General features: G+C 43.5%; 1 protein-coding gene across 3 annotated transcripts in view; it reads right to left on the bottom strand.

Annotated features, from left to right (window-relative positions):
- The window catches only part of HECA (hdc homolog, cell cycle regulator), a 49860-nt gene that overhangs the window by 9081 nt on the left and 16800 nt on the right, over window positions 1-23979 (bottom strand). The window contains exons 3-5 of one of the 3 annotated variants that reach the window (XR_005104795.1): window positions 20989-21143; window positions 17181-18281; window positions 13797-14039 (exon numbers count right to left, since the gene is read on the bottom strand). Coding sequence is in view for 1 of the 3 variants with exons in the window: in XM_037391149.1 (XP_037247046.1) it covers window positions 18117-18281; window positions 20989-21143 (320 nt within the window). In the remaining 2 variants the exon portion in view is untranslated. Of the gene's footprint in view, window positions 1-13796; window positions 18282-20988; window positions 21144-23979 lie in introns of those variants that run through there. The other 2 variants (XR_005104796.1, XM_037391149.1) reach the window with 2 other exon arrangements.

The raw sequence follows: 23979 nt of genomic DNA, 5'->3' as shown, positions 1-23979 counted from the left end.
ATCCACCACAGAGAGTGACTTCAGAGGATCTCAAAATGCTTTTCAAGCTATAAATATTAAGGAATTACTTATGATTTCACTTTGGGCTGAGGGCCACCTGCTCTGGGTTGTAAACAACAGCAATACACTGCAGAAACATAGACTCTTAGGGCAGTGGCTTTCACTAGGTATAAAACTTCAGAGCAGAACCCAAGCATTAACTGTCTGGTAAGAGAAAGAAACCTTTTCAATGATCAATTTCCTAATGGCTTAATTTTTTGTACCTTGCCCTGATAATTCTGGCAATGCCATCCGCAGAAAACAAAAGGTCCAGATCTTTTCAGGTGTAAACCAGAATAGCTCCTTTGGAGCCAGCTGAGCTCCACACACTAATGTCCGATGAGAATCCCATCCAAGGGGCTGAATTACTGGGCCATTAGCAAGCCCTCTGTTCCTGTGAAGTGAACATTTTACCCAGACATTTTACTTCAGGGGCCCTGAGATAAAAAGAATGGATTTACTCAATTAGAATTTGGCCAACACATTGCATTTAATGAAGCTACTTTTAGGAAAAGTGCCAATAAAGCAATCTTTATTGACTACAAGTAGCCATGGCCTCTGCTCTGCAACTCATCCAAACACCAAGTGCTGCAATGCTCCAGCTCACATCTTCTCATCAGAAAGGATAAAAGGCAGAGCACCACCTCTCCTATGAAGACAGGCTGAGAGAGTTGGGGTTGTTCAGCCTGGAGAAGAGAAGGCTCTGGGGGGACCTTATAGCAGCCTGCCAGTGCCTAAAGGGGAGCTACAGGAAAGCTGGGGAGGGACCTTTCACAAGGGCATGCAGTGATGGAACAAGGGAGAATGGCTTTCAACTGAAAGAGGGTAGATTTGGATTAGATATAAGGAAGAAATTCTTTACCGTGAGGGTGGCAGGGTGCTGGAACAGGTTGCCCAGAGAAGTTGTGGATGTCCCCTCCCTGAAGTGTCCAAGGCCAGGCTGGATGGGGCTTTGAGCGACCTGGTTTAGTGGAAGGTGTCCCTGCCCATGGCGGGGGAGGTGGAACTAGATGATCTTTAAGGTCCCTTCCAACCCAAACCATTCTATGATCCTATGATTTCTTCAATCACTTCACCCACTTCCTGTAGCTCTTCACTCTTTCTCACACTTCTCCCACCCAATGACAGATCTAAACCTACTCTGCTTGCTGCAGCTTGCTGGATAGTCCTTGTTAAAAATAGAACAAAATATGATTAGATTCAGGTTTCATTTCACATGAGATCTAGGTCAGGGCTGACAATACCATTTGAGCTGCTGCAACAGCTCTCTGTCTCCACAACGGGGGAGGTCCTGCTCCTCGCACCGGCTTACAGTTCTGCAGAGCCTCCTCCGCACTGGCTCAGGCACTTGTCAGGCTCTCTGATGAACTGATCTAACTCATGAGCCCAACAGAAAAGTAATCTAACTAAGGAACAAAGGATTCTTTTCCAGCATGTTAGAGTGCTGATGCATGAAGTGGGAATAGTCCTTCTGGCAGCAGCAAGCTACTAGGCCAGCTCAGGTGTACCAAAATCCTGCTCACTTACTACTCAATTGCAGCGCTACCCAAAATGTGATCTTACTATTGCTACAGCCAGCACAGAATACAGGACCAGACGGGTGACTGTTGTGAGCAGCTGGGTATTTGTTATTTCTTAAGGACTAGCTGCCACCAAAGGAGTTCTCCTTCCCCTGCTTCTGCTCCTCTCTTATTTGGGTGCTGGCACCCCTCGACCCAGCTGTGGCTGGTTTGGGGTTTAACCTGGTGGAAAATTATTCTTGCAAAAGCAAAACCATTTTTTTTTTGCTGTTGTGGCTCCCAAAACTGGCTTATAATTAGGTTGGGGTACTAGTGCTTTACTCAGTGTGGAAACTGTGAAAAGCCGAGGGTTTTTGAGCACTCATGCCCCCACACACCAGTAACACTCGGGCCATGAAGAGCTCCTCTGGCAGATCACTCTTATTTCACACCACTTCCAGTTTGCAAAGCTGGGCAGTTTTCTAGGCTAAAAAAGCTACCTCGAATGGCAGGTTGTGGCAGCCCAGAGGGAAAAGCTGTGCTATACAACACCATGGGCTCCTTAAAGAATGGGCTATGGTCTAGGCACCAGGGAATTGGAGAAATCTCTGAGGTCCCAGAACCATGTGCCAGCTCAGTGAGGCATGCTTTGGACATAGGTCTAGGCACTTTACCAAGACAACAGGGCTGGGAGAGCTGGCTTGTGCAATTCGGGTACACGGACCATGCCAGACCTCACCCAGACAGGGAGCCTTTCAAGGTCCCTCCATAATTCACCAGGTGTCAGCAACATTAAAGTTGGGCACTGTGACACTCAGTCCACTTTTCAACCCATCCCTTTGGAGGGTATTACTTAACACAACAACAGAAAAAAGCAATAGCTTTTTTAAAATCAGCATTTGTTGAGATTTGTTGGTGTTCTGGATTTTCTGTTTTGTCAGTTTAGGTGGTCCCAGTGCCCTACAGCTAACACCAGAAAAAGCTTCAGCTTACAAACTGCCAGCTAGTTCAGTTTCTGAAAAACAAAGTCGCAAGTTGAACACCTCCAGTGTCACAGCAATTGTACACAGAAAGAACCTTAAGCAAGTCCCAAGGGGTAAGTCCAGTTGTGCTAGTCATCGTGTTACTCAGCTGTCTCTTCCCGCATGTCTCCACCAGTTTTCCACAGAATTAAAAATAAAATGCTGCTTCTAGCAGTAACACGACTTACAACTTCTTCCCCTGCCCCCCCATTCAAGGCATCACTGCCATCCACATGCTGCACCCACTGCCCTCATCAGTGTGCTGCTGCATGGCTGCACTTGAACTAGGTTGCTCAAACAATTCAGGTTAAAAATACTCTCACCGCTACCACCGCCAAGAAGAGCTAATTTTATCTCAGATCATTGCAGTGATCCAGTTGGGGTTTTTTTGACAGTATCTCATGAAACTGTGACCTGAATTCTGGTGACAATAACTGCCAATTGAACTTCATCTATCCTTGGCTCATAAAGGAATCCACACATTTGGATGTTAACTCTGGAGCATAATGTTGTTCTCAGAGTTAACAGTAGCCTTTCCATTGACTATTTTAGCAGATGTCTCCTGGACTGAAAATAGAATTTGAAAATTTCTATTTTAAATCTCAGTCTGACCCTCTACACAAAAGACAGGGAAGCCACTATACCAACATACGATGATAATGACCAGCTCCAGTGTTTAGAACTGTGAGTTACATCTTCTGCTCACAAAGAAAATGAAATGTCTCACGCTTCCATATGGACACCCTGGTTCTCATGCACGAGAACAGGTCCTGTGCCAGCAGCAAGGTGATTGCTCAAACTTCAAGGATCATTTCTCTGCTCTCAGTCACTCTGGTAGATCCTAACTGGAAAATTCCCTCAGCAATATGAATGTACTGAGTTTCTTTCTTTGCTTATTGTACTACAAAATGTTATTAAATTAATGTCTATAGACTATGGCATCCCAGAACACAAGACTCATCTTTCTGTTACACCAGAGGCTGAATGTAATGTAAAGAAAATGAGGCATTTGTTTCAAAGAAAGAAAAAAAGACAGTGTGGTCAGTGTCATTTTTATCAGAAGCAGCCTTTTTTTGTGGCTTGGTAATGTAGTGCTACCTCCTGAAATTCAGAGTCATATCTGAATTACATCAACTGGAGACAGTTGTGGGTTCAAGTTTGTGCTTCTACACCATTGCTAGACTGCCAGACCATTGCAGAAATCCACACTTTTGACTGGTGGTATTCTGTACAACTAGCAAGTTTGTTCAGAAAAATCTTGACAACAGAAACAGCAGCTTGACATAAGAGACAGGAGGAGATGGACCTGCTGCCACAAGAGATGTCTTACCCAGCAGCAGTTCTCTGCACCTGCCTCGGTCAGCCCACTCCTCTTAATCTATCACTTTTTTCATCATTAAATACACTCACACCACTAAAATATAGATTAAAAGCACCATATGTTCAGCTGGCTGCCCAGAAAGGAGATTAAACTTTTCCTTCTGTAAAAGATCACATTTACCTTGTGTGTGCAGAACAGTGGCCATTAACCCACCCAGGCTTTCCACACCTTTAGTTTACGATATTTGCTATCATCTATTTCTATGTCTCTAATATACACATACTAATAGAGATTCTTGATGGAACACAGCTTCATCTGCATTTACCAGTGAATTAACATATACCATATTAAGATCTTAATTATATATTAACATAATGTATCATATGATGTAGCATGTTGTACTGTAGCTGTGAAGCACATAGAACTGCAGAGCCGTAGTAAGCACGTTAATGGTGCAAGCTGCAGAAACAGGCTGCAACGTTGCTGCTCTGCTTAGTGCCTTTCCCCGCCAGGGAGTAGCGGGGGTCTTTACGGCACCCTGGAGAATCCCATCAGCACTGGTAGGTAGCAGGGGGAGATGTACAATACCAACACCAGGCTGTGCACCCAAACCCTCTGCATATTCTGCATTATAATCCCTGCTCTTGGGACCACTCTCAGAGGAATGATGTTCTGCCTCATCTTCCTGCATGTAAATTTCAGGTAGTGAACATGGTGGTGGGTTGTTCTGAGTACAAGCAACATTCACTTCTCTGTATTGGGTTCAAAGGGCAAGGTTTTGGTAGCGGGGAGGGCTACAGGAGCGGCTTCTGTCAGAAGCTGCTAGAAACTTCCCTTATGTCCGATGAAGGCAATACTGGCCAGCTCCAAGATGGACCCACTACTGGCCAAGGCTGAGCCCATCAGCGATGGTGGTAGCGCCGTTGCGATAACATATTTAAGATGGGGCAAAACCTGTGCAATGGCAATTGCAGCCAGAGGAGTGAGAACAGGTGAGAGCAGCAGCGCTGCAGCCAGCCAGGCCGGGGCAGGAGGGGCAGGAGGTGCTCCAGGCGCCGGAGCAGGGGTTCCCCTGCAGCCCCTGGTGAAGGCCATGGTGGGCCAGGCTGTGCCCCTGCAGCCCATGGAGGTTAACGGTGGAGCAGACAGCCACCTGCAGCCCATGGGGGACCCCATGCTGGAGCAGGGGGATGCCCAAAGGAGGCTGTGACCCATGGGAAGCCCATGCTGGAGCAGGGTCCCGGCAGGACCTGTGGACCCGTGGAGAGAGGAGCCCAGCTGGAGCAGGGTCCTGGCAGGGCTTGTGACCCCGTGGGGGACCCACCCTGGAGCAGTCTGTGCCTGAAGGACGGCACCCCATCGGGGGGACCCCACGCTGGAGCAGTTCATGAAGAACTGCAGCCCACGGGAAGGGCTCACGTTGGAGGAGTTCGTGGGGGACTGTCCCCTGTGGGAGGGACCCCAGGCTGGAGCAGGGCAGAGTGTGAGGAGCCTCCAGCCCCAGAGACAGCGTGTGATGGACTGACCGCAGCCCCATTCCCCGTCCCCCTGCGCCGCTGGTGGGGAGGGGGGAGAGAAAATGGGGAGTGAAGTTAAGCTGGGAAGAAGGAAGGGGTGGGGGAAGGTGTTTTGATGTTTTAGTTCTCATTATTCTACTCTGATTTGGATGGTAATCAGTTAAACTAATTTCCCCAAGTCAAACCTGTTTTGCCCATGACAGTGATTGCTGAGTGATCTCTCCCTGCCCTTATCTTGACCCATGAGCTTTTTTGTTATATTTTCTCTCTCCTGTCCAGCTGAGGAGGGGAGTGACAGAGCGGCTGTATTGGGTCAGGCTGAGCCCCCCAGCAGCCCCCATAGTGCTGTCCTTGTATTGGCAGCTAGAAAGGTGGGGATAACACACCAGTGTTTTGGCTGCTGCTGAGCAGCGCTGGCACCGCATCAGGGCTGTCTCTCCAACATTCCCCACCACATCCCCTGCATCTCCAGTAGGCTGGGGATGGGCAAGGTCTTGGGAGGGGACATAGCCAGGACAGCTGACCCAAAGTGACCAAAGGGATATTCCATACCATATGCTCAGATATAAAAGCTAAGAGGGAGGAGGAGGAAGGGGGGTCATTCATTATTTACGTTTGTCTTCCGGAGCAACTACACATACTGAAGCCAAATTTCCCAGGAAGTGGCCAAACATCACCTGCTGATGGGAAGTAGAGAATAACATTTCTTGTATTCCTTCACTTCCACATGTGCAACTTTTGCTTTCATTAAACTGCCGTTATCTTGACTCACAAGGTTTTTTTCATCTTCTTTTCTCCCCTCCCCACTCAGCTAAGGAGGGGAGTGATAGAGCGGCTCGGTGGGCAGCTAGCGTCCAGCCAAGGTTACCTCATCACACTCTCAATAAGATTAATTGCTTTCATCTAATTTAAAATGCCACAAAAAATTATAATCATAGAATACTTGTTGTTGGAGGGATCTCTTGAGGCCACTTCCCCTTCCCAAGGGAAACAGAACCAATTTTGAAGTCACATGAGATTGCTGAGGTCCTGTCAGTTTTGGATCTTTCCAGGCATAGAGATTGCACATGTCTGGGTACTTGGTCCCATGTGTGATTACCTTCACAGTGGATTTTTTTTCCTTCTATCTAATCTTCCTTGATGCAGCGCATGCCTGTGATCTCTCAGATTGCCACTGGGCACCACCGTCTTTTCCATAGCCTCCCATCATTAGCTGAAGACAGCATTTCTTTTCCCCCGAGCCTTCTCCAGGCTGAACAAATGCAACTCTTCTGCTGCTGAAATGACATGGGACACCCACATTTCATGACAAAAGAGCCCATATACATGTTTAACTGCAGCAATGAGTTCCCTGCATGTTCAAACTGCTGCTATCCAAGCAAAGCAGTCACCAACTCCCCATTCATCCCCCAGCCTTCCCAGTACCTCACCATGAACTCCAACACAGCTTAACCCCTCACCAATTTGGCCAGATTACCAGCTCGCGTGATGATTTCCCAACTCAGCCTGGTGAAAACGCATCAGGCAGCTTTAGATTTAGTTAGGAAAACGCTCAAACAAACCATTTTGACCTGGCTTTGCTCAGGGAATGACTATGTAGCAAGCTGTGCCAGCTGAGTAGGGGAGCAACTGCTGGCAAACAGGTGGGTTCATCCAGGTCCGCTGGGAATGGAAAATCCTCACCCCCCTGCAGCTGCAGCTCCAATGGGCTATGTGACACAGCACCAGCTACTGGGGCCCTACCTCCCACAAGCTCAGCTTCCTATGCTTGATGAAGTTCTTCTGAGCCTTTGGCAAATCTTTCTGAGTCCTCAGCAGAGTAGTAATTGTTAACAGTAACATTTACACAGGTGTATGAACTTTCTGCATGTACTGCTCCTACTCGCCAGGCAAAATGTTACAAGGATTAGTAAGAAGAAAAATGCAGTACCACAAGAACTTGGTTAAAGCACAGCCATGCATGTTACATTGAACCAGAGAAAATAAAACAAGCAAACGTCTTTTATAATCCTTAAAGGTTAAGAAGCTGAAGTCAGTCTTGTAAAGACATTTTGTCTTGTCATACCAACCTACCACCACCGCTCTAGAATAGAATAGACTACACTATTTCAGTTGGAAGGGACCTACAACAGCCATCTGCTCTAATTGCCTGACCACTTCAGGGCTGACCAAATCTTAAAGCCCGTTATTAAGGGTATTAACCAAATGCCTCTTAACCACTGACAGGCCTGGGGCATCAACCACTTCTCTAGGAAGGCTGTTCCAGTGTCTGACCACTCTCAGTAAAGTCATTTTACCTCTCAGTAAAGAAATGCTTCCTAATGCCCAGTCTAAACTTCCCCTGGTGCAGCTTTGAACCATTCCCACATGTCCTAGCACCAGATCCCAGGTAGAAGAGCTCAGGACCTCCTTCTCCATGTCCCCTCCTCAGGAAGCTGTAGAGAGCAATAAGGTCACCCCTCAGCCTCCTTTTCTCCAAGATAGACAAGCCCCAACTCCTTAGCCGCTCCTCGCAGGGCATTCCTCGCAGCCCCTTCACCAGCTTTTTAGCCCTCTGGATGCATTCAAGGACCTTCACATCCTTCTTAAATTGTGGGGCCCAGAACTGCACGCAGCACTCACCACGTGAGGCACACCAAAGCTGAATACAGCAAGATAAGAACCTTTTAACTGGCTGGTTGTTCTGTGTTTGATGCACCCCAGGATGCGGGTTGCCCTCTTGGCTGCCAGGGCACACTGGTGACTCACACTGAGCCTGCTGCCCACCAGTACCCTATTTCTGCAGGGCTGCTCTCCAGCCTCTCCTCTCCCAATTTATACTTGTGCCCTGTGTTATTCTGTCCCACATGCAGGATCCAGTGTTTGGACTTGTTAAATTTCATCCCATTAATCATTGCCCAGTGCTCCAGTCTATCTAGGTCCCTCTTCAAGGCCCCTTGTCTCAGAAGAATCAATAGCATGTCCCAGTTTGGTATCATCAGTAAACCTGCTAATGGTGCATTCAACTCCTGCATTCAGATCACCGACAAATATTGAACAGAAATGTACCCTACAGGACATCTCCCAGGTGTACTCCAAGCAGCAAAGTCTGAACAATAAACGTGTGACAACCATTTTGAAGTCCGTTGGATATGTTTTAAATAAAAATTCTGCAGAAACAACTTAGCTAAGAGTCACTGTCAGCAGTTAACTACTTTTAACTACTTAACTGCCAAGACTTGTGAGGTGTCTGCTATTTGGTCTCAAAAGCCAGGGGCAAGGTTAAGACACTCTGATGAAGTTCATATGGTTTGTGCCCTTGCACTATTGACCCCAGGACTCAAAAGCCTGTCTGAAATACCTTCCACTGTGCCGCTGCAGTGCACACACACAGCAGTCACAGGGAACAACAGTACTATGGAGGGAAAGTCAGGCTTATTTTGGGGTCCTCAGTACCATACTACAGGTTTTCAAAAGTGCAATACAGAAGTTTCTGGGTCTTGTTCGTGTCTGTCCATTTTCAAATTCATGCAGTTAAAATCCAGTGCGAGTTCTCACATGCCCGTTTATCATGCCCTCACCTCCACCAAAACAATCAGAAGAAAATGAGAGTTCACAGTTACACAGTTTCTAAAGATTATGCATACCCACTTTAAAATTTGGCCCGCTCTGTCAGGCTTGGCTCACAAAACTGTGTTTCCACTAATCAGCAGCTGAGCACAGCGGGGAGAGAGGATTCAATAACAATATGGCCTGGGACATCCAGCTGCGTTAGGTGTAGGTGTGTGTTTGGACAGAGGTGGCAGCTGATCAGTGACGGGACAACAAGGCAGCCGTCCCCTCAGCCCAGAAGCAGAACAGGGCTGGGCTCTCCAGCGCTCCTCTGCTGCCAGCACATTTTCATCAGAGAAGATCAGACACGGAGCATGCCAAAATCCACACAAATAAACCTCCACTGAGGCCAGGACAACACTGCCACCTCTGCAGGCACAATCCTCAGCAAAAGCCGAGCGCAACCCACAGACTCCCCTCTCAAGGCTTTCTTACACTGGGCTGTGTCCACTGCTACAGGTATTAACTCCTACCAGCTCCAGTGACGGCAATGACAAGAAAGAGAAACCAAATGAAGCCATTCGTACTTGAGAACCATTTCTCCCAAGCCAAATTTTATATTGCAGGTAAACTAAACTAGTCATCAAACACCTTGATTGAAGGTGCCCCCATCTTCACCAAAATGCTAATTCTGCCTTTTCCCCAGTCTGTAGTTTCAGGACATCCCTCCCTCCACCCATGCTCTGCCGCACGCTCTCCAGAGGGGAAGTGAAATGTTAATTCTCCCATCACCTCCTTCATGCCTTCAGCCTTATATCCTCACCTCACTGCATGAGTCAGACTTCTTCCTGTGAAAGGGATTTAGAAGGTAATTCCTCATTAATAAGAATATTATAATACTTATTAAGAAATCCTTGTTAATGAGAGATCTGCCAAACACATGACTAGCCCAATTTATACAGTGCTTGTTCACAGCAATACCTGTACTCTGAATTTCTGATGTCTAGCAATTATCTGAAGCACTAGGACAAATCCCCTTCTGGCATAAACAGGCACACCGCCATTTCTACGGACTTCAAGAGACAGAGGACAGCTACATTGCCAAAATCCTGGCTTGGCTTCCCAGCTCTGCTGTAAACTACTCTTTTCTCATTTGTTCCAGCCACAGCCAGCCACCTCCTGGAAGCTACTTGTATTAGGATCTTCCCAAAGAGCAGAAAGATGGCTGGGTGATCCCGCTTCTCCCGTTGCGTAGCTGCTCCACCTCCACAGGCACGATGCCTCACACTACACAGTCACATCACAGAAGTACCAGTATGCCCCTATGAATCTTCTTCCAGCACACAAGTAATGAAACAAGGACCCTCACAAGACATCTGTGTGCTGCAGGGAACATGAGCAAGTTTGCCACGATTGATGTTCCCCTGGGCAACAGGTATTGTGCCACTGACACGCAGCAGGAGGAGCAGTTAAGTGTCGTTCCTTTTTGCCTTCCTTTTCCGTGCAAGCCTTTATGATAAATAGTCCTCAGAAGTAGGTCAGAAGCGTATTACAGATGAGGGAGGCAGAACACGGAGGCAAGATAACTCAGCTCAGTCCTACCCACGCTGGCCCTCTCCAGGGCTGACTTCAGCCTCTCTGTGTTGCATCTTGTACCTGCAAGCACTGAGGTGCGCAGCCAGGAGGTGGGTCTGGAAGAAGCCAGGTCCACATCACACACACACACACACACACACCCCCCCCCGTGAGCAGCCCTTCAGCCCCAGCACAAGTGGGAAGGAGGAGATGAAGAAGAACAGGGACTCTTCCAGCCAGAGCTAGGGGAAGTTAAATCCAACAAGGTACAAGCACTGCCAATTTCCAAGTGAGGACTGCTTATAAAAACATCAGGGAAAACTGCCATAAAACTTTTGAGAGGAAACACCCCTTACTCTGCACTTGACTTGTACACCAACCAACCTGGCTGCTGCACCACCTTCAGCAGTGAATTACAGCTTACACAGGATTTTGCTACCAATCATTTAGTTCCCATGTCCTCCCATGCAGTTCAATATATTCCTTGGCAGAAAATTAAGATTAAAAAGCAGGCTAAACTCATTGTGTAACTGGAGCATCCTGGTTACAGAGCTTGTAACCATAGCAATCATTTAAACAAAGCTTTAAAGAAAATATTCCCTCATTATTAAAATGTTGATCCTTGATTCTGATTCAGTTTCTTGACCTTCCTCTAGTCTCTGACCTCAGAGGTGCTGTCTGCCTCCAGGTTTTAGAGAAGACACAGAAAAGGAAGAACACGGCTCAGAGATGCCGAGTATCCTCAACTAGTATTTGTGTCTTGTGGCAATAGAATGATGCTTCCTAAACATACAAATACAAAAAGAAAAGTTTGGCATGTGGGGTTTGGGAGGTTTTTGAACATTATACAAGTAATCCGCTAGCAGGGATGTTCCTTAGAACAAGTCCCAAGCAATTAAACTGAGCCTATTATTAATCACATTCCAAACACAAGGTATTATTTAGGTTGGAGCCAAACCCATTTAAAAGCTCAGGCACTGAAAAAAACCCAAAACCCCAAACCCAAAAGGGGGGGGGGGGGGGGGGGGGGGGGAAAAGAGTCAGAAGTATCTGGCAATTGGCAATTTGTATTATTTAAGTCTCCTTGATTTTATGGCCAGATTACCTTCTATCTCCAAAGACTCCATTCCACAGTTATGACTCTTGTATCAGTAAGAGTCATGCAGGCATCACACAAAGGCAGCATTGACTTGTTATTCTGTAACTCTTATCTGGATAACCAGGGAGATTTTTATTTTGAAAAGATCCTGCCGGAGCTTTTTATTTTTTTCAACTGCTCGTTAAATGAGTATGTAGCCAGGAAAATGGGACACAGAAGCAGTAAGATGGATGTGATCCGCACACGTTTTTCTCACAAGAAAACAAGTGCAGTGCATGTTTAACAAAAGGGAGTAGCTTCGGGGTTACATTATATAATGGAGTCAGATGTAAATTCTTGAATATACAGCACTCCAGGCAGGTGCATTACAAAAAGGAAACATTTTTCTTCATGGCAGAAAGGAGCAAATTTTTTCTTGGAACATGGCATGAGACATACTCCTGGATGCCACCGTGGCTGGTTCAGCCCTGCAAGCTTTGTCCACGTTGAGCATCGCATCCAGCCATCTGTGGGTTAAGGAGCTATAACAGCCGCTGTAGTTTCTCTGCATGTCCCATTGATGTTGGTTGGACATCACTGAATGAAAAGTGAATGTGCAGGAAACCTAGTGACTAATACACATATTTAGGGCCAAAAAACCACTAATGTACCAAATCAATGACAAAGCACAGCAGCTGCAGCCTCAACAGGAAAGCAGGTTTTGTTTTATATGGCCAGGTTTTACTAGCATCAGAATGAACAGAAGTTGTTTCACAGAATACCGTCACAAAAATATTAATATAGCTGTGTGAAACCTGGACATGTATTTTTAGGTGCACACACCCACACACATATGCAGCCTGAATAGTTCATTCCCTCTGATACAATTAGAAATGCCTCCAGCAGGAACATGAGCCCAGGCATGCTCCTAACCCAATCTGCCTGTGCCACCCCTATTTTAACTACATACTTTATCATGTAACAGCTTGAAAAGCTTTTTTTCAGTAACTTTTTCTTTCTTCCACATTCTCATGATGCTATTCAGTTTCTTTTAGCAGCATAGTAATTACTGCAGCAGATCAATACTGAAGTTCTGCAGTTTACTGCTCAGTACCAAAAGCGTTAAAGACTGCAGTAATTAAGCCAGGGGAATGCTCTCCCCGAAATACTACTTCTCCTTTAGCTTTTCCACACAGGCTTAGGGCTTAAACCATGACCTAAGATCCCTTCAGCAAAATACCGGTATGGAATCACGGCATTCACTTGCCATTACCCGACAGTAGCTTATTTACATTTACACCTCATAAACAGATTTTCCTATTTTAAGAGGCAGCTATCCAGAGTGCTTTTCACAACTGACACACAGGTTTTCATCTTCAAGGTTATTCAAACCAGCCGCAGTATCTGCTTGCAAAATTAAACACAAACAGCTATGGCTGGCTCTTTAGAGTGCTTCCAATCTCCAAATCACACCTCATCTCTCTTGAGCCACAGCCCTCCTTCCCCCGCGGCAGGATTTGGTTTACCTTTTGTAAGTCTGGACCACCTTAATCACTTACACTCCTCCTGAACTTCTCTGTGGTAATATGCAAAGGCTGAAAAATTATGCTGTAGGCATATGGAGCAGTGTTTGCTAAAATGCATGATTAGATGATTAGTCGGACTGCTGAAAACCTTACACAGGAAGTAAGGATTTGAGGCTCCCTCCCTTGCAACGGGGTTTCAGAGATAAAGTGTTCAGTCATAACATGGGAAACCTTTTTGTCTAGTGCTACCAACATTGCATTCTTCCATGCAGAAGCCCTTCTGGTATTTCTCAGGCACCAGAGGGCACAGTTCCATCAACAGACTCAACCAGAAGCAAGGATTCAGCACTCCATCCTCCCGTTCATCCCCACTGGCAATGGCCGGCGCAGGACACAGGCATTCCCAAAACGGCTCCTGCAGGACATGCTACGCTACAGAAGGAGCATTTCCAATGTCAACAAAGTGAACAGGACTTCTGTTTTGCAAGTGGATGTGTTGCACCCTCACACATCCTTTTAATACAGCAGTCTTCAAAATGACTACATCAAAGCTTCACTTTAATTGGCACTGAAAATCTGTTTACACTGTGCCCTTTCATAGTTAAGGTGACTAAAGTAAGTCTCTCTATAAAGAGCAGATGTAAGAAAGCAGTCAAGAGAAGAAGGGGGCAAAGAAGAACCCACACCATTAGCTGTCTGGTATTTATTACTTTTTAATACAGAGAAGTCACAACAAAATATTCTCTACCAACACACGCAAATGATATCATAACCAATTATAATTTCATCAACATTCATTTGCTATGTACATATTCTTCCATCTGCAAAAGTGCAATCCAAGAATGTCTCAACAAGAAACTTTTATGGACAAGTATATTTTTGAGGGGTTTTCTCACCAGTGACCTTAACAACAACATTTGTCCTCAGTTACCTGGTACAGCAAAATAAAGAGTAAATGGGGGGTGGGGGTGTGGGGTGGAGAAAAAAGAAAAAAAAAGAAAAAAGAAAAAAGAGAGAAACTGGGTTAGATGCCTCCCTTGTAGGAATATTGCCCATTTTTGCAGCTAAATTAATTATGAATACTCTGCTCACTACTGGAGAAGTTAATGCAAATAGACTATAGGATAGTCTATGGGCTGGCTACAGAACACTGTAGTTGTAATAACTCCGCAGCATTAGACAGAACAAGAATCTCAGGCTGTTCACCTTGGTAAATGTCAAATTACACATCAGCATGTAAAAGATGTCCATTGTATTAGTTATGGTTATCAAAATTTACTTTTAAACATCCTACTGATGGATGAATTCATTTTTACACATCCAAAATATGAAGAGTCTAAATACAAGCCTCTCCTATGGAAAGGAGTTAACTACTGGAAAGAAAAGCATTTGCACATGCAACTCCTATTACCATCACAAGGAGTATCGTGCACTTAAGGACAGTAAAATGAACCTCTAAATCCAGAGGATTGTATTCTCATTTACAAAACATATTTCAGGCACAATTTAATCTGACCACAGGCCAGATTAGAACACACAGAATCAGAAAACTGAAAGGTAATGAAGAATAAACTTTAGCCAAGCAAGTAAAGCAAGCAGCTCCCTAGCTAGGGAAATCATTTCCCTTTTGATACGTTTCAAAGCTCATGACTACTTCCAATGCATGATTGATCGTCAAGACAGAAAGCAAAGTAACTGCGGTCTAGTTTAACCTCTGAAGTAGCCATTAGGTCCCAAAGAAGTCACCTCTGCCCTTCTACTTACGCAAAGCCCAGCTGAAACTCTCCTGGCCAAAGGGTGAGCCTGACTGCTTGACAGGGATCTGATGCATGGTACAGAAAATACCACATTTTGCAGTAACCCAAGACCAGTTTTCAGTACCAGCAAGAAGCAGGGAAAGCATTCTCTACAAATTAGGGACAATTTACTTTGGAGTGAAAGTTCACAGGAATCTTTCTGTAGCCCAGCTGGTTTCCATCAAGGATCACTTTTACAGTGCTACAAGTGCTGCTAGTCTCCAGTTGAGAGATGTGTTTTGCAAGAAAATAGGCATCTCCTCAAGCAATACATAAGACTCACTTAACAGCAGAACTAGAAAGAAAAGCTGATGGAGAACTGAATTGTTTTCTTGGATATATTTGAACGTAACTCCTTGTCACTGTTAAGACTGTAAATAAGCTTCCCCCTTCCCATTTTCTCAGTCTGCTACATTCTTGGTTTTGACTTGAATATACTGTACCACCTTTCATAAACTTGTGTTTTTAAAGTTGGCCAAATTCCTTTTCTCCATGTCTACTCATTCTTGATTGTCATACATACATGTCTGGAGAGGCATCTAAGTACTTAGAGAACAGAAGTATAAATTAAGCTACTCTAAGGAAAGCAAATGAACAAGTCTTTAGAAGGACTCCAGATCCCACTTCTCCCCTCCCATGTGCGCTGTACGGTGAGTGACAGCTCCCCTCGCCAAGTGCATGATAAGCAGGTACACAGCACCATGTAGCTTATGTGGGAATTAACACCCTAGACTCAGGGCATGAGTGACGGCCACTCAAGTCCAAACACTACAGTAACAGACGTATCCTTTAATTTTTCTCATTATAGGACCTTTGTCTTTGCTGTGTGATTTCCAGCTGCTGGAACAGCCTAGCCGTTGTCTGTCTGGTCTGGTTCTCACGGTACTGCCAAGCAATGCAACTCCAAACCTTGTTAGCCACCCTAACTCCATCAAGTTGCTCAACACATCATCAAAACTGAAGGGCTCATCCTCCCTAAGGAGTTAATTCAAATTATAATTTGATTTTTCTCCGTAAGGGAAGCCTACACTGCACAGCTAACCAGGTTTTATCTGCTAGACACCTTCCTCCAGCTCAGGCAGGCCTAGGGCGGCGCCTGCTCCTATGGGCAATGGTTACAGCGCTGGTCCCCCTGCAACTGGGCTTCGTGTAACTTGGTTTGTGGTAGCCATGCCAGGACAGTGTTAGAAGTCTCTCAAAGTTCTTCCCATAACACTCCTTGAAAAGGAAACAGGCTTTATCAAAACTGTCACAAACAGGGAACAACTGCACAAAACCCCAAGGATGTGCTCCAGACCCAAAACCAAGCCCAGGTGCGATGACAGAAGGAGGGGAGCATCAGTGATAAAAGCTACACCACAGCCTGCTGACACCGTTGTTCGGACCAGCAGCAGATCACCAGTGTAACTGTATGAGACAGATAGTCCAGATGTGAAAACCATTAACGTGAGCTGCCTGGCTTCTAAGGACATTACCACTCCAGTCAGCAAGTCACCTGTGCCACAGAAGCCCTCTGTGCAGCTTGAGTATTACTCAAAGTGTGGCTAATGCTAAAAGTAGCTAATTCTGCAGTGAAGACAGTCAGGAAATAAAATTGTGAACTTGGCATTTTTATGGACAAAGAAATATGGATATTCAGTTCCAGTTCTATGTGCACATTAATTTCTTATTCATACTCATAATTCTCAGTCCAGCATATGAAACAGTTTTTTGGCTTCTGACTTTTTGTTTTCTTTCCCAGGGTGGCAGAGTATCAGGACCATTTTCAAGATCATGATTTCAACAGATAAACTTGTAAAAGATTCTAATTTGGAAAAACAAAAAAACTTCAGAAGAAACAAATACCTCATACACAGAAACAAAACCCACATCTGTTGAGTGGACAAACACTCCATAAACAAATTATGGAGAAAAGCAAAAAAACCAAACCTCCCCTAAATCTCAACTGGCTTGAGAAACTAAGCAAAAGATTAATGATCTATTTTAAAATTTTTATTTAAGGAAGGGAGAACTGGGAACCAAGAATCAACAACTGCAGGGTCCACAGGGCCAAGCCCTCTGATACAAATTCACTGCCTAATCCATAGTCTATTATGTACAGCACAGAGGCATGTAGAAAGTAAATATGCTAAAAGTTTGCTTTCTTAAATGTCTTTAGACTTTAAAAAACTTCTTTAAATTAAAGTTTTTAGATCCTGGGCTTAATGCAATTTTGAAAGACAAAGGTGCAGCAATTAATTGTTTTAAAAAGTGATGCCATGTTTCATACTCAGTACCTCTCAGCTCTTACAGGTCTGATGGTCCAGATCCCTCTTCGTGGTCCTCCCTCCACACCAGTCACACCAGTCCGCAGTAGGCAGCAAAGCCTCAGCCCCACCAGACACATACAAACACATCCCCATTCAGCTCAGCCTGTTCCTTCTGCAAAACGTCTGTGAAGAAAATACCTTTAAATAAAGCATTTTAAGATCTCTGGCTTGTTTTGGTATGAACAGATGACCCGGCTGGGTGCACAACAGCCCCGGTGGAAGCAGCACTATCGCCGTACGGTCCGCCAGTGAGCGCAATGCACAGCAAACACACACGGCAGGAAGACGCTATGCCAAAAAAACCCTCACTCATTTCAAGACTGCATTTTCTGGCATACATTTACATTCACTTGTCACGATACCTTAGTTTACCCCGCCTTGGGAAATCTGAAAGCAAGGCTGCTGAGGTGACTGGTGCGTGGGGCCAGCTCCTGTGCCCGTGGGAACTGATGCAAAAGGCTGAATGGATTAAACAGTAACAGGACAGTTTCTTTCCAAGGGGTTCCCATTTCCACCATGCTGGAGGGACAACAACCCTACACAATTACCCATTTCCCAATTGGACATATTCCTCTGTCCTGTGTGTCTCCCCACCTTTCTTATAAACTGCATTACAATTATACAAGAAATAAAACCGAATCATTTTTAGCTGAACCTTACCCCACACTCGGGATATATTCAAAGGCCATTAAATTGGCTCGCCTCCAACCTTCACAGAGAACTTGTCAGGAGGATTCCGTTTTTAACAACATGTATATATACATATTAATATGTACACAGACAAAGAAGCTGCTCTTTCAGTTAGAAAAGAAATTAAATTTCATCACAGAATGAATCCTATAAAAAGATATGTATTAAAGTTGAAATACCCATAAAATAGCTATTACTAAAGCAAAGCTTTCGTCAATAAGCCTCCAAAACTTTAAATGAAGAAAATGGCTTCACGAAGTGGTAGTCTAGATTTCCACAGTGAGGACACTGCTGGACGTTGCTGTATTCAGAGAAATACTGCATGCCAATCCGTACATCTATTACTGGTTTCCCACAGTGCTTACAGTTCAGTCGAGCCTGTAAAAAACATAGAAACAAACAAAAACACCCTTTTGAAATAACCAAACTCGCCTCTGCAAAAGCAGGTGCCACATTGCAGCCCCCTGCCCTGCCCTCCCAGCAGGAGAAGGGGTAAGTCAGGGAACTGGCAGTGATGGGATCTGCTAGTGAGGACATTCCTCACCTGGGCTGGTAACTCGCAGGCATACACGATGTTTTTCCCATGAAATACCACCACCAAGTTCTGAAGAGTAGGTTGCCTCCCACTCTGACTGACAGGAGGCAGAGGATTTCAGAGTTTATATACGCAATTTATTGTTTTGTGTTGCTTAATCGCTGAACAGATTCCTCAATCCCCAGCACAAGGAGTGCCGTCTCAGAAAATCATTAGTGAAGCCCCAAAGCGAAGAGAGAAATTCTACATTTTCGCCATGCAATTCAACCATTTAGGTTGATCTTTGAACATGATCTGTCTATGAAATATATCAGCGTTTTAATCTTTTGGCTTAACAAACGTATAAATCGATCTACTTTGTCAGCATGGCATGGTATTGCATCAGTTTAATTGCCTATTTAAACATTTATAATACATATCAGGTTATACAAACCAAACACCACTTCAAGCACACAAACTATTCTAAAAAACCCAACTGACAAAGGACCAGCATCAACTGGGTGGATATAAGAAATAATTAAAGGTAAAGTGTAAGAACAGACAGAGCTATTAATGTTCAGCAGCAACAAAAAACAGTAAGTCTTCAGAAAAAATCTAGCTGAGCAACCCAGCCCACTGGATTTAAAGAATGCAACTGGTGGTGTGAAAGCTCAGTAGGGCGTTTGAAATACTCAGGAGAAGTAGAAGGGATTTGAGATCATAAAGGAGTTTAAGAGCAAAGGTGGCAAATGAGCAGCGAGTGTGTGACCTGTACCACAGCTTAACCTCACTGCCCAATATGCTAATGAAAGCCTCAGCTCTTCACTGAAAAGAACAGTTATTTTCTTTGCCAAGCTGGATTAAAGGAATTTTCCTGGGACAGGGATGGCAAAAAATTATTGAAGTACTATTACTGTCGAGACGACTCAAACAAACCACCAGCTCCACAGGCATCTTCTCTGCTTGAAAAGTAGAATTTCTAAGTAATAACAGCCTAGTAGGGTTTGGATTTGTATGATTTTCTTAACCAAAGTGGCGTTTCCCCCTTGCCACTGTCCAGCACATCAGCTAGATGCTAGTAATCTGACAGTGGCTGCAGTTCATTATCCTACATGCACATTTGTGATGGATTATTAAATATTTTGAAATTAAGTATGAAATTATTCAAAATAAAATTAGCAAGGCAATTTAGAGTTAAATTACATACCATATTTAAATGTCATTCCTCTGTATGCACAGAATCATCTGTAACAATCATGGTGAAACAATAATGCGTATTATCTGGCAATCACAGTCACTGGCAGCTAATGATTTCATACTCAGTTCTATTACTTACCATGTACTGTCACACTGTCCATTAATCATATAATTAAGGATCTTGTATAATGAGACCTTAATTCTTGTCTTGTACGTTCTACGGAAGCAATTCAAATTTAAATTTGCTGGCTTTTACAGAGCTAGCAAGTCAGCATCAGTGTTTTATCTTTAAAAGTCCCCATTTTTTAGAAAAAATTACAATCTGAAGAGGCTCTAAATTTGGAGGTAATATCTCTGTCTTTAGTCGTAATTGTTACCAACGTCACTTTAACCATCAGCAGCAACACCACTTGTCTTTTGAGCAACATATTTTGGTAAATATGTTTAATTTAAAATAAAATGGCATTTCACATATTGACAAAACTGTATTTTAGATTGCTCTTAAGCATGCACATTACCATGAACTGATCACACTTTGAATGAGTGCATCTCTGTGATGCTCACATCCTAACCCAGTAACAACAAATGCGTGTTCGAAGGCAACAGCCCGCTCCTGAGCATCCCAAGCAGACCACTGAGCCATTCCCAGATGAATGCTTTTTCCATGGCTGTCTAACCCCATCTGCACAACTAAAGTACTCTGCCCATCACATGGACAATTCTCTTGGATGCTGATGATCCTGCTGCATCAGGCACATGTCTGCTCTGGAGTAACCCCAGGCCTTGGATACATCTCACCCAATGTAAAGCTCAGGTGAACATTTAATGAAAACTATGCTGCTTCAGGCCGTGGTGGAGTACCACCACCAGAGCCAGTCACAGCAAAGGTTAAGGAGAGCTGGGTAATCTCCAAGCACAAAGACACTTTAGCCCTTTCTGTTCCCTTGGCTTTTTTTGCTTCAATTATCTTACAACAAAACACAATTCAAGCACTAAAAGAAACTTGAATACATTAAACATCTGCTCAAAATGTGCAGTTGTTATTAAAATACTACTGGACTTATATCTGATGTCAAACATACTTGCTAGTGACCATCAGATTTAATCGGGAATGCATTTAAAGGGGCTTTATTTTAAAACATAGGTATTAACCACTGATCATTGCACTGGCTTTTGTCTAGCAATAGGCCACTCCGCCTCATAAGTTAAGACAAAGGGACAGGGAATCAGTCAGCTTTCTTGTATTGCGCTCATAGGTACAGGCTGGAAAAGAAAGATGGAAGAAGGGCAGGGAAAAGAGATACTCAAAGCTTGGCTTTATGTATCATCAGTTGGAATTTCACCTTATGAGTCTTATTTACATATGGTACTAACCTGACAACAGGGAGATGCTGCCAGAATATCGTAGGTATACATAGTTCCCAGCTGATGCCAGCTTCCATCCCATCGGGACTTGCACTTAATGCAGATAATTTTGTGAACCCCTTCTAAGCAGTCTACACAAACAGCATAGAGGTGCATAAGCCTTCCTGTGGACAGGAAAGACATTTCTTAAGGAGACTAGAACAGAAGATTAAAACAGACATTTCCTGCAACGCGTTATCTGCCCTTTAGTGATACAAATCACACCTTATAATTATTTTTGTTTGTTTTTAAAAAAGCTGAGTGATAAAGTAAAAAAATGTTTCCCTACAGGAAATACACAAGGCTTGACTGAAGCTATTTTCCATGGATGCAAAACTTAGGAATTAGTCATCATCCTGCCCACTCTCCCTTCCTTGATTTGCTGGTAGACTTTAGCAAATTATTTTGTAAAAGGAGATGCTGAAGCTCCATGAAGAGATGCCAGGTTAACCTGTATGAGCAGCTGCAGTGTTTCCAAAACCAAGATTGTGCCCTAGCTTCATCCCCACCTGACAGAAGAAGTGGAGAAGTGTTGAAGTTTATTAGCAATCCGGGTACAGATTCATTTAACAACTTGCCAAAATCTTCCAGCAAAGAGGGAACTAAAACCTAATATTCCTCATGGAAACAAGCAACAGGCAGAAGAGCAATTTTCTTTCATGTACTTTTTCCTGACAGTTTGTTGACAGTATGTTTAAAAACATTATATATGACACATACCCGGACTTTAACATGCCATTCAGAACTACAAATCTATCAAGCTCTATCACGACCTTAGGCTCTGTATGCACAAGGACTTTCAAAACCTGAATTATATTGACTTCCATAAAAATAAGTGGCTCAGACTTGAAAATGAAATATTTTCTTCACATAAATGTGACTAAACTCAACAATGCAAAATCCAAGATGCAAATTTCACACAAAATGAAAAGCCCTACACAAATTACAAAGATCTGGCATCTAGATTGTGCCCCATTTGTAGTGAGCGAATTGATTTGTAGTTTGTCAGCTATTAGAAGTGGGCTGACACAGAGTACTAATTCTGTAATATACAATACTTTTCACTGCTATGTAAGACAAAGTTAAGCAGTAGTGCAGTTATGGACCAGCTACAAAACAGGACTGCATATAATATGTGTTTATTTCTGATTTCAATTTGTGCTTTTTAGCATCGAAGTACTGAAACATCACAACCTGTAATTTAATCAACACACACATCTCGTGACTCTTCTAGATGAAAGTGAATAAAATATTAACTATTCGTGATTAGTCCATACCAGACACTTTCAAAATCAACAGTTGGGGGTTTAACTTGTTTTGGTTTTTAAGCAAACTGTTTTAGAAAAATGAGATTCTTCTTAAAATATATACAAAATATTTTTGCTAGTATGAGCAGGTAAAGATTAAGTTATTCCACATTGTCATGTCTGGCCCTAGAAAATGTGATGTGATGAGACTAAAGTGCAAATACAATAAACTCTGTTCCTAAAGGGAACACTCAAGATTGGAGACGTTCAAATAAGTCCACGCACAGAAGTTTTGTGTTGTGCACAAAGATAAAATAATTTTCCCCATCTAAAGTTCTGCACTGTTCCCACACATTAAAATACTGCACTCTTCTACTGCTTAATTTTCAGGATCCCTGTTATACAGGAAACGAGGCATCTGATATCTTAAACATGCCTGAAATAAAAGAAGTAATTTTCTGTTCTGAAGAGAAAATAACACCTTGGAACAGCATCGTGTAAGCTTAATTTCATTTGAAAGAGTACTTCTGATAATAAACCATTTTACCCAGGACAAGGAGGTAAAAAAATTAACAATTAATTATTCATGGCATCTTGTCTGAGCAAGTTTTTCAGATGTATCATCCAATGGGTAAGGAACACTTAATTGAAAAAAAAAATAAAATCACAGTTTCATTCTTAGTGGCAAATGTTAACAAGTGATGAGTTTCACTATTACTAAACCAGCTATTAGTACCGATAAAATCACAAGCGCACTGTGCCTCCCCACCAAAGCCAATAAGCGCTGTTCTCCCACATAGGTATATTCTGTTTATCCTGGAGCTTTTTTCACTTGTGTATTTGCCTATCACTTTTTCTGCTTAAAGTACATTAGGCAAGACAGAAACAATAATGTTAGCATGAATACAGTTTAGTGACTTAGTGCCATGATTTAAGGAAAAGAAAAAAAATAAATACAAAGTTTGTTGAGCAAAGGAATGTTACATAACACATATTATGACCATGCATGGGATATAACATATAATTTTATTGAAAGGAGGTAAACTTAAATGTCAAAATACCTCTTGTTAATGCCTTCCCAACACACTTTTCAACATAGAATTATATGTTTTTGAACACCAAATTAGAAATACTTTCTCAGACTTCTATTAGCCACGCTGGCTGCCAGCAGGCTGCAGGACAGGCATGTTTTGCTGTGTATCACTCTGATCACTCAGTTTGGGGCACAGCTTTCAGAAAGAGCTCACCCTAGCCCACATCCATTTGTTTCTCTAGGAGGAGAAAAGCAATATACGCCTTGGTCTGAACTCAGCTCAGAGCTGGGTCATGATCAGGATGCAGTCCAAACAGGTGGGAGTTTGGAAATAAGTCTAAAACCCTTGCTACACCACTGCTACTTCAATCTACCGTACTAAAAGCTTACTTTTACTACATCCAACCTCTCAGGCTGGTGTTAACATAGGCCAGACTACAGCCCCTTCTGTATAAAAATAAATAAATAAATAGTTTGCTGTGAACAAAACTGACATTCTCTAGTCTGAAAGCAGATGAGAGGCACCTCACCCCACCTGTGGTACAAATATAACTTTCACCCATGCTGCAGTACAGCATGCTTAAATTTAAAAGGTTATTTAAAAGATTGATGCATATCTTGGAGTAAAGCTCACAACAGATCAATCAGCACACGCATACTGCAGAACAGATTGGCTGGAAA

This window comes from Falco rusticolus, chromosome 6 (assembly GCF_015220075.1).
Source record: "Falco rusticolus isolate bFalRus1 chromosome 6, bFalRus1.pri, whole genome shotgun sequence".
NCBI classification, from domain to species: Eukaryota; Metazoa; Chordata; class Aves; order Falconiformes; family Falconidae; genus Falco; species Falco rusticolus.
The sequence above is the reverse complement of the archived record's forward strand: the minus strand, read 5'-3'. Positions and strand labels throughout refer to the sequence as shown.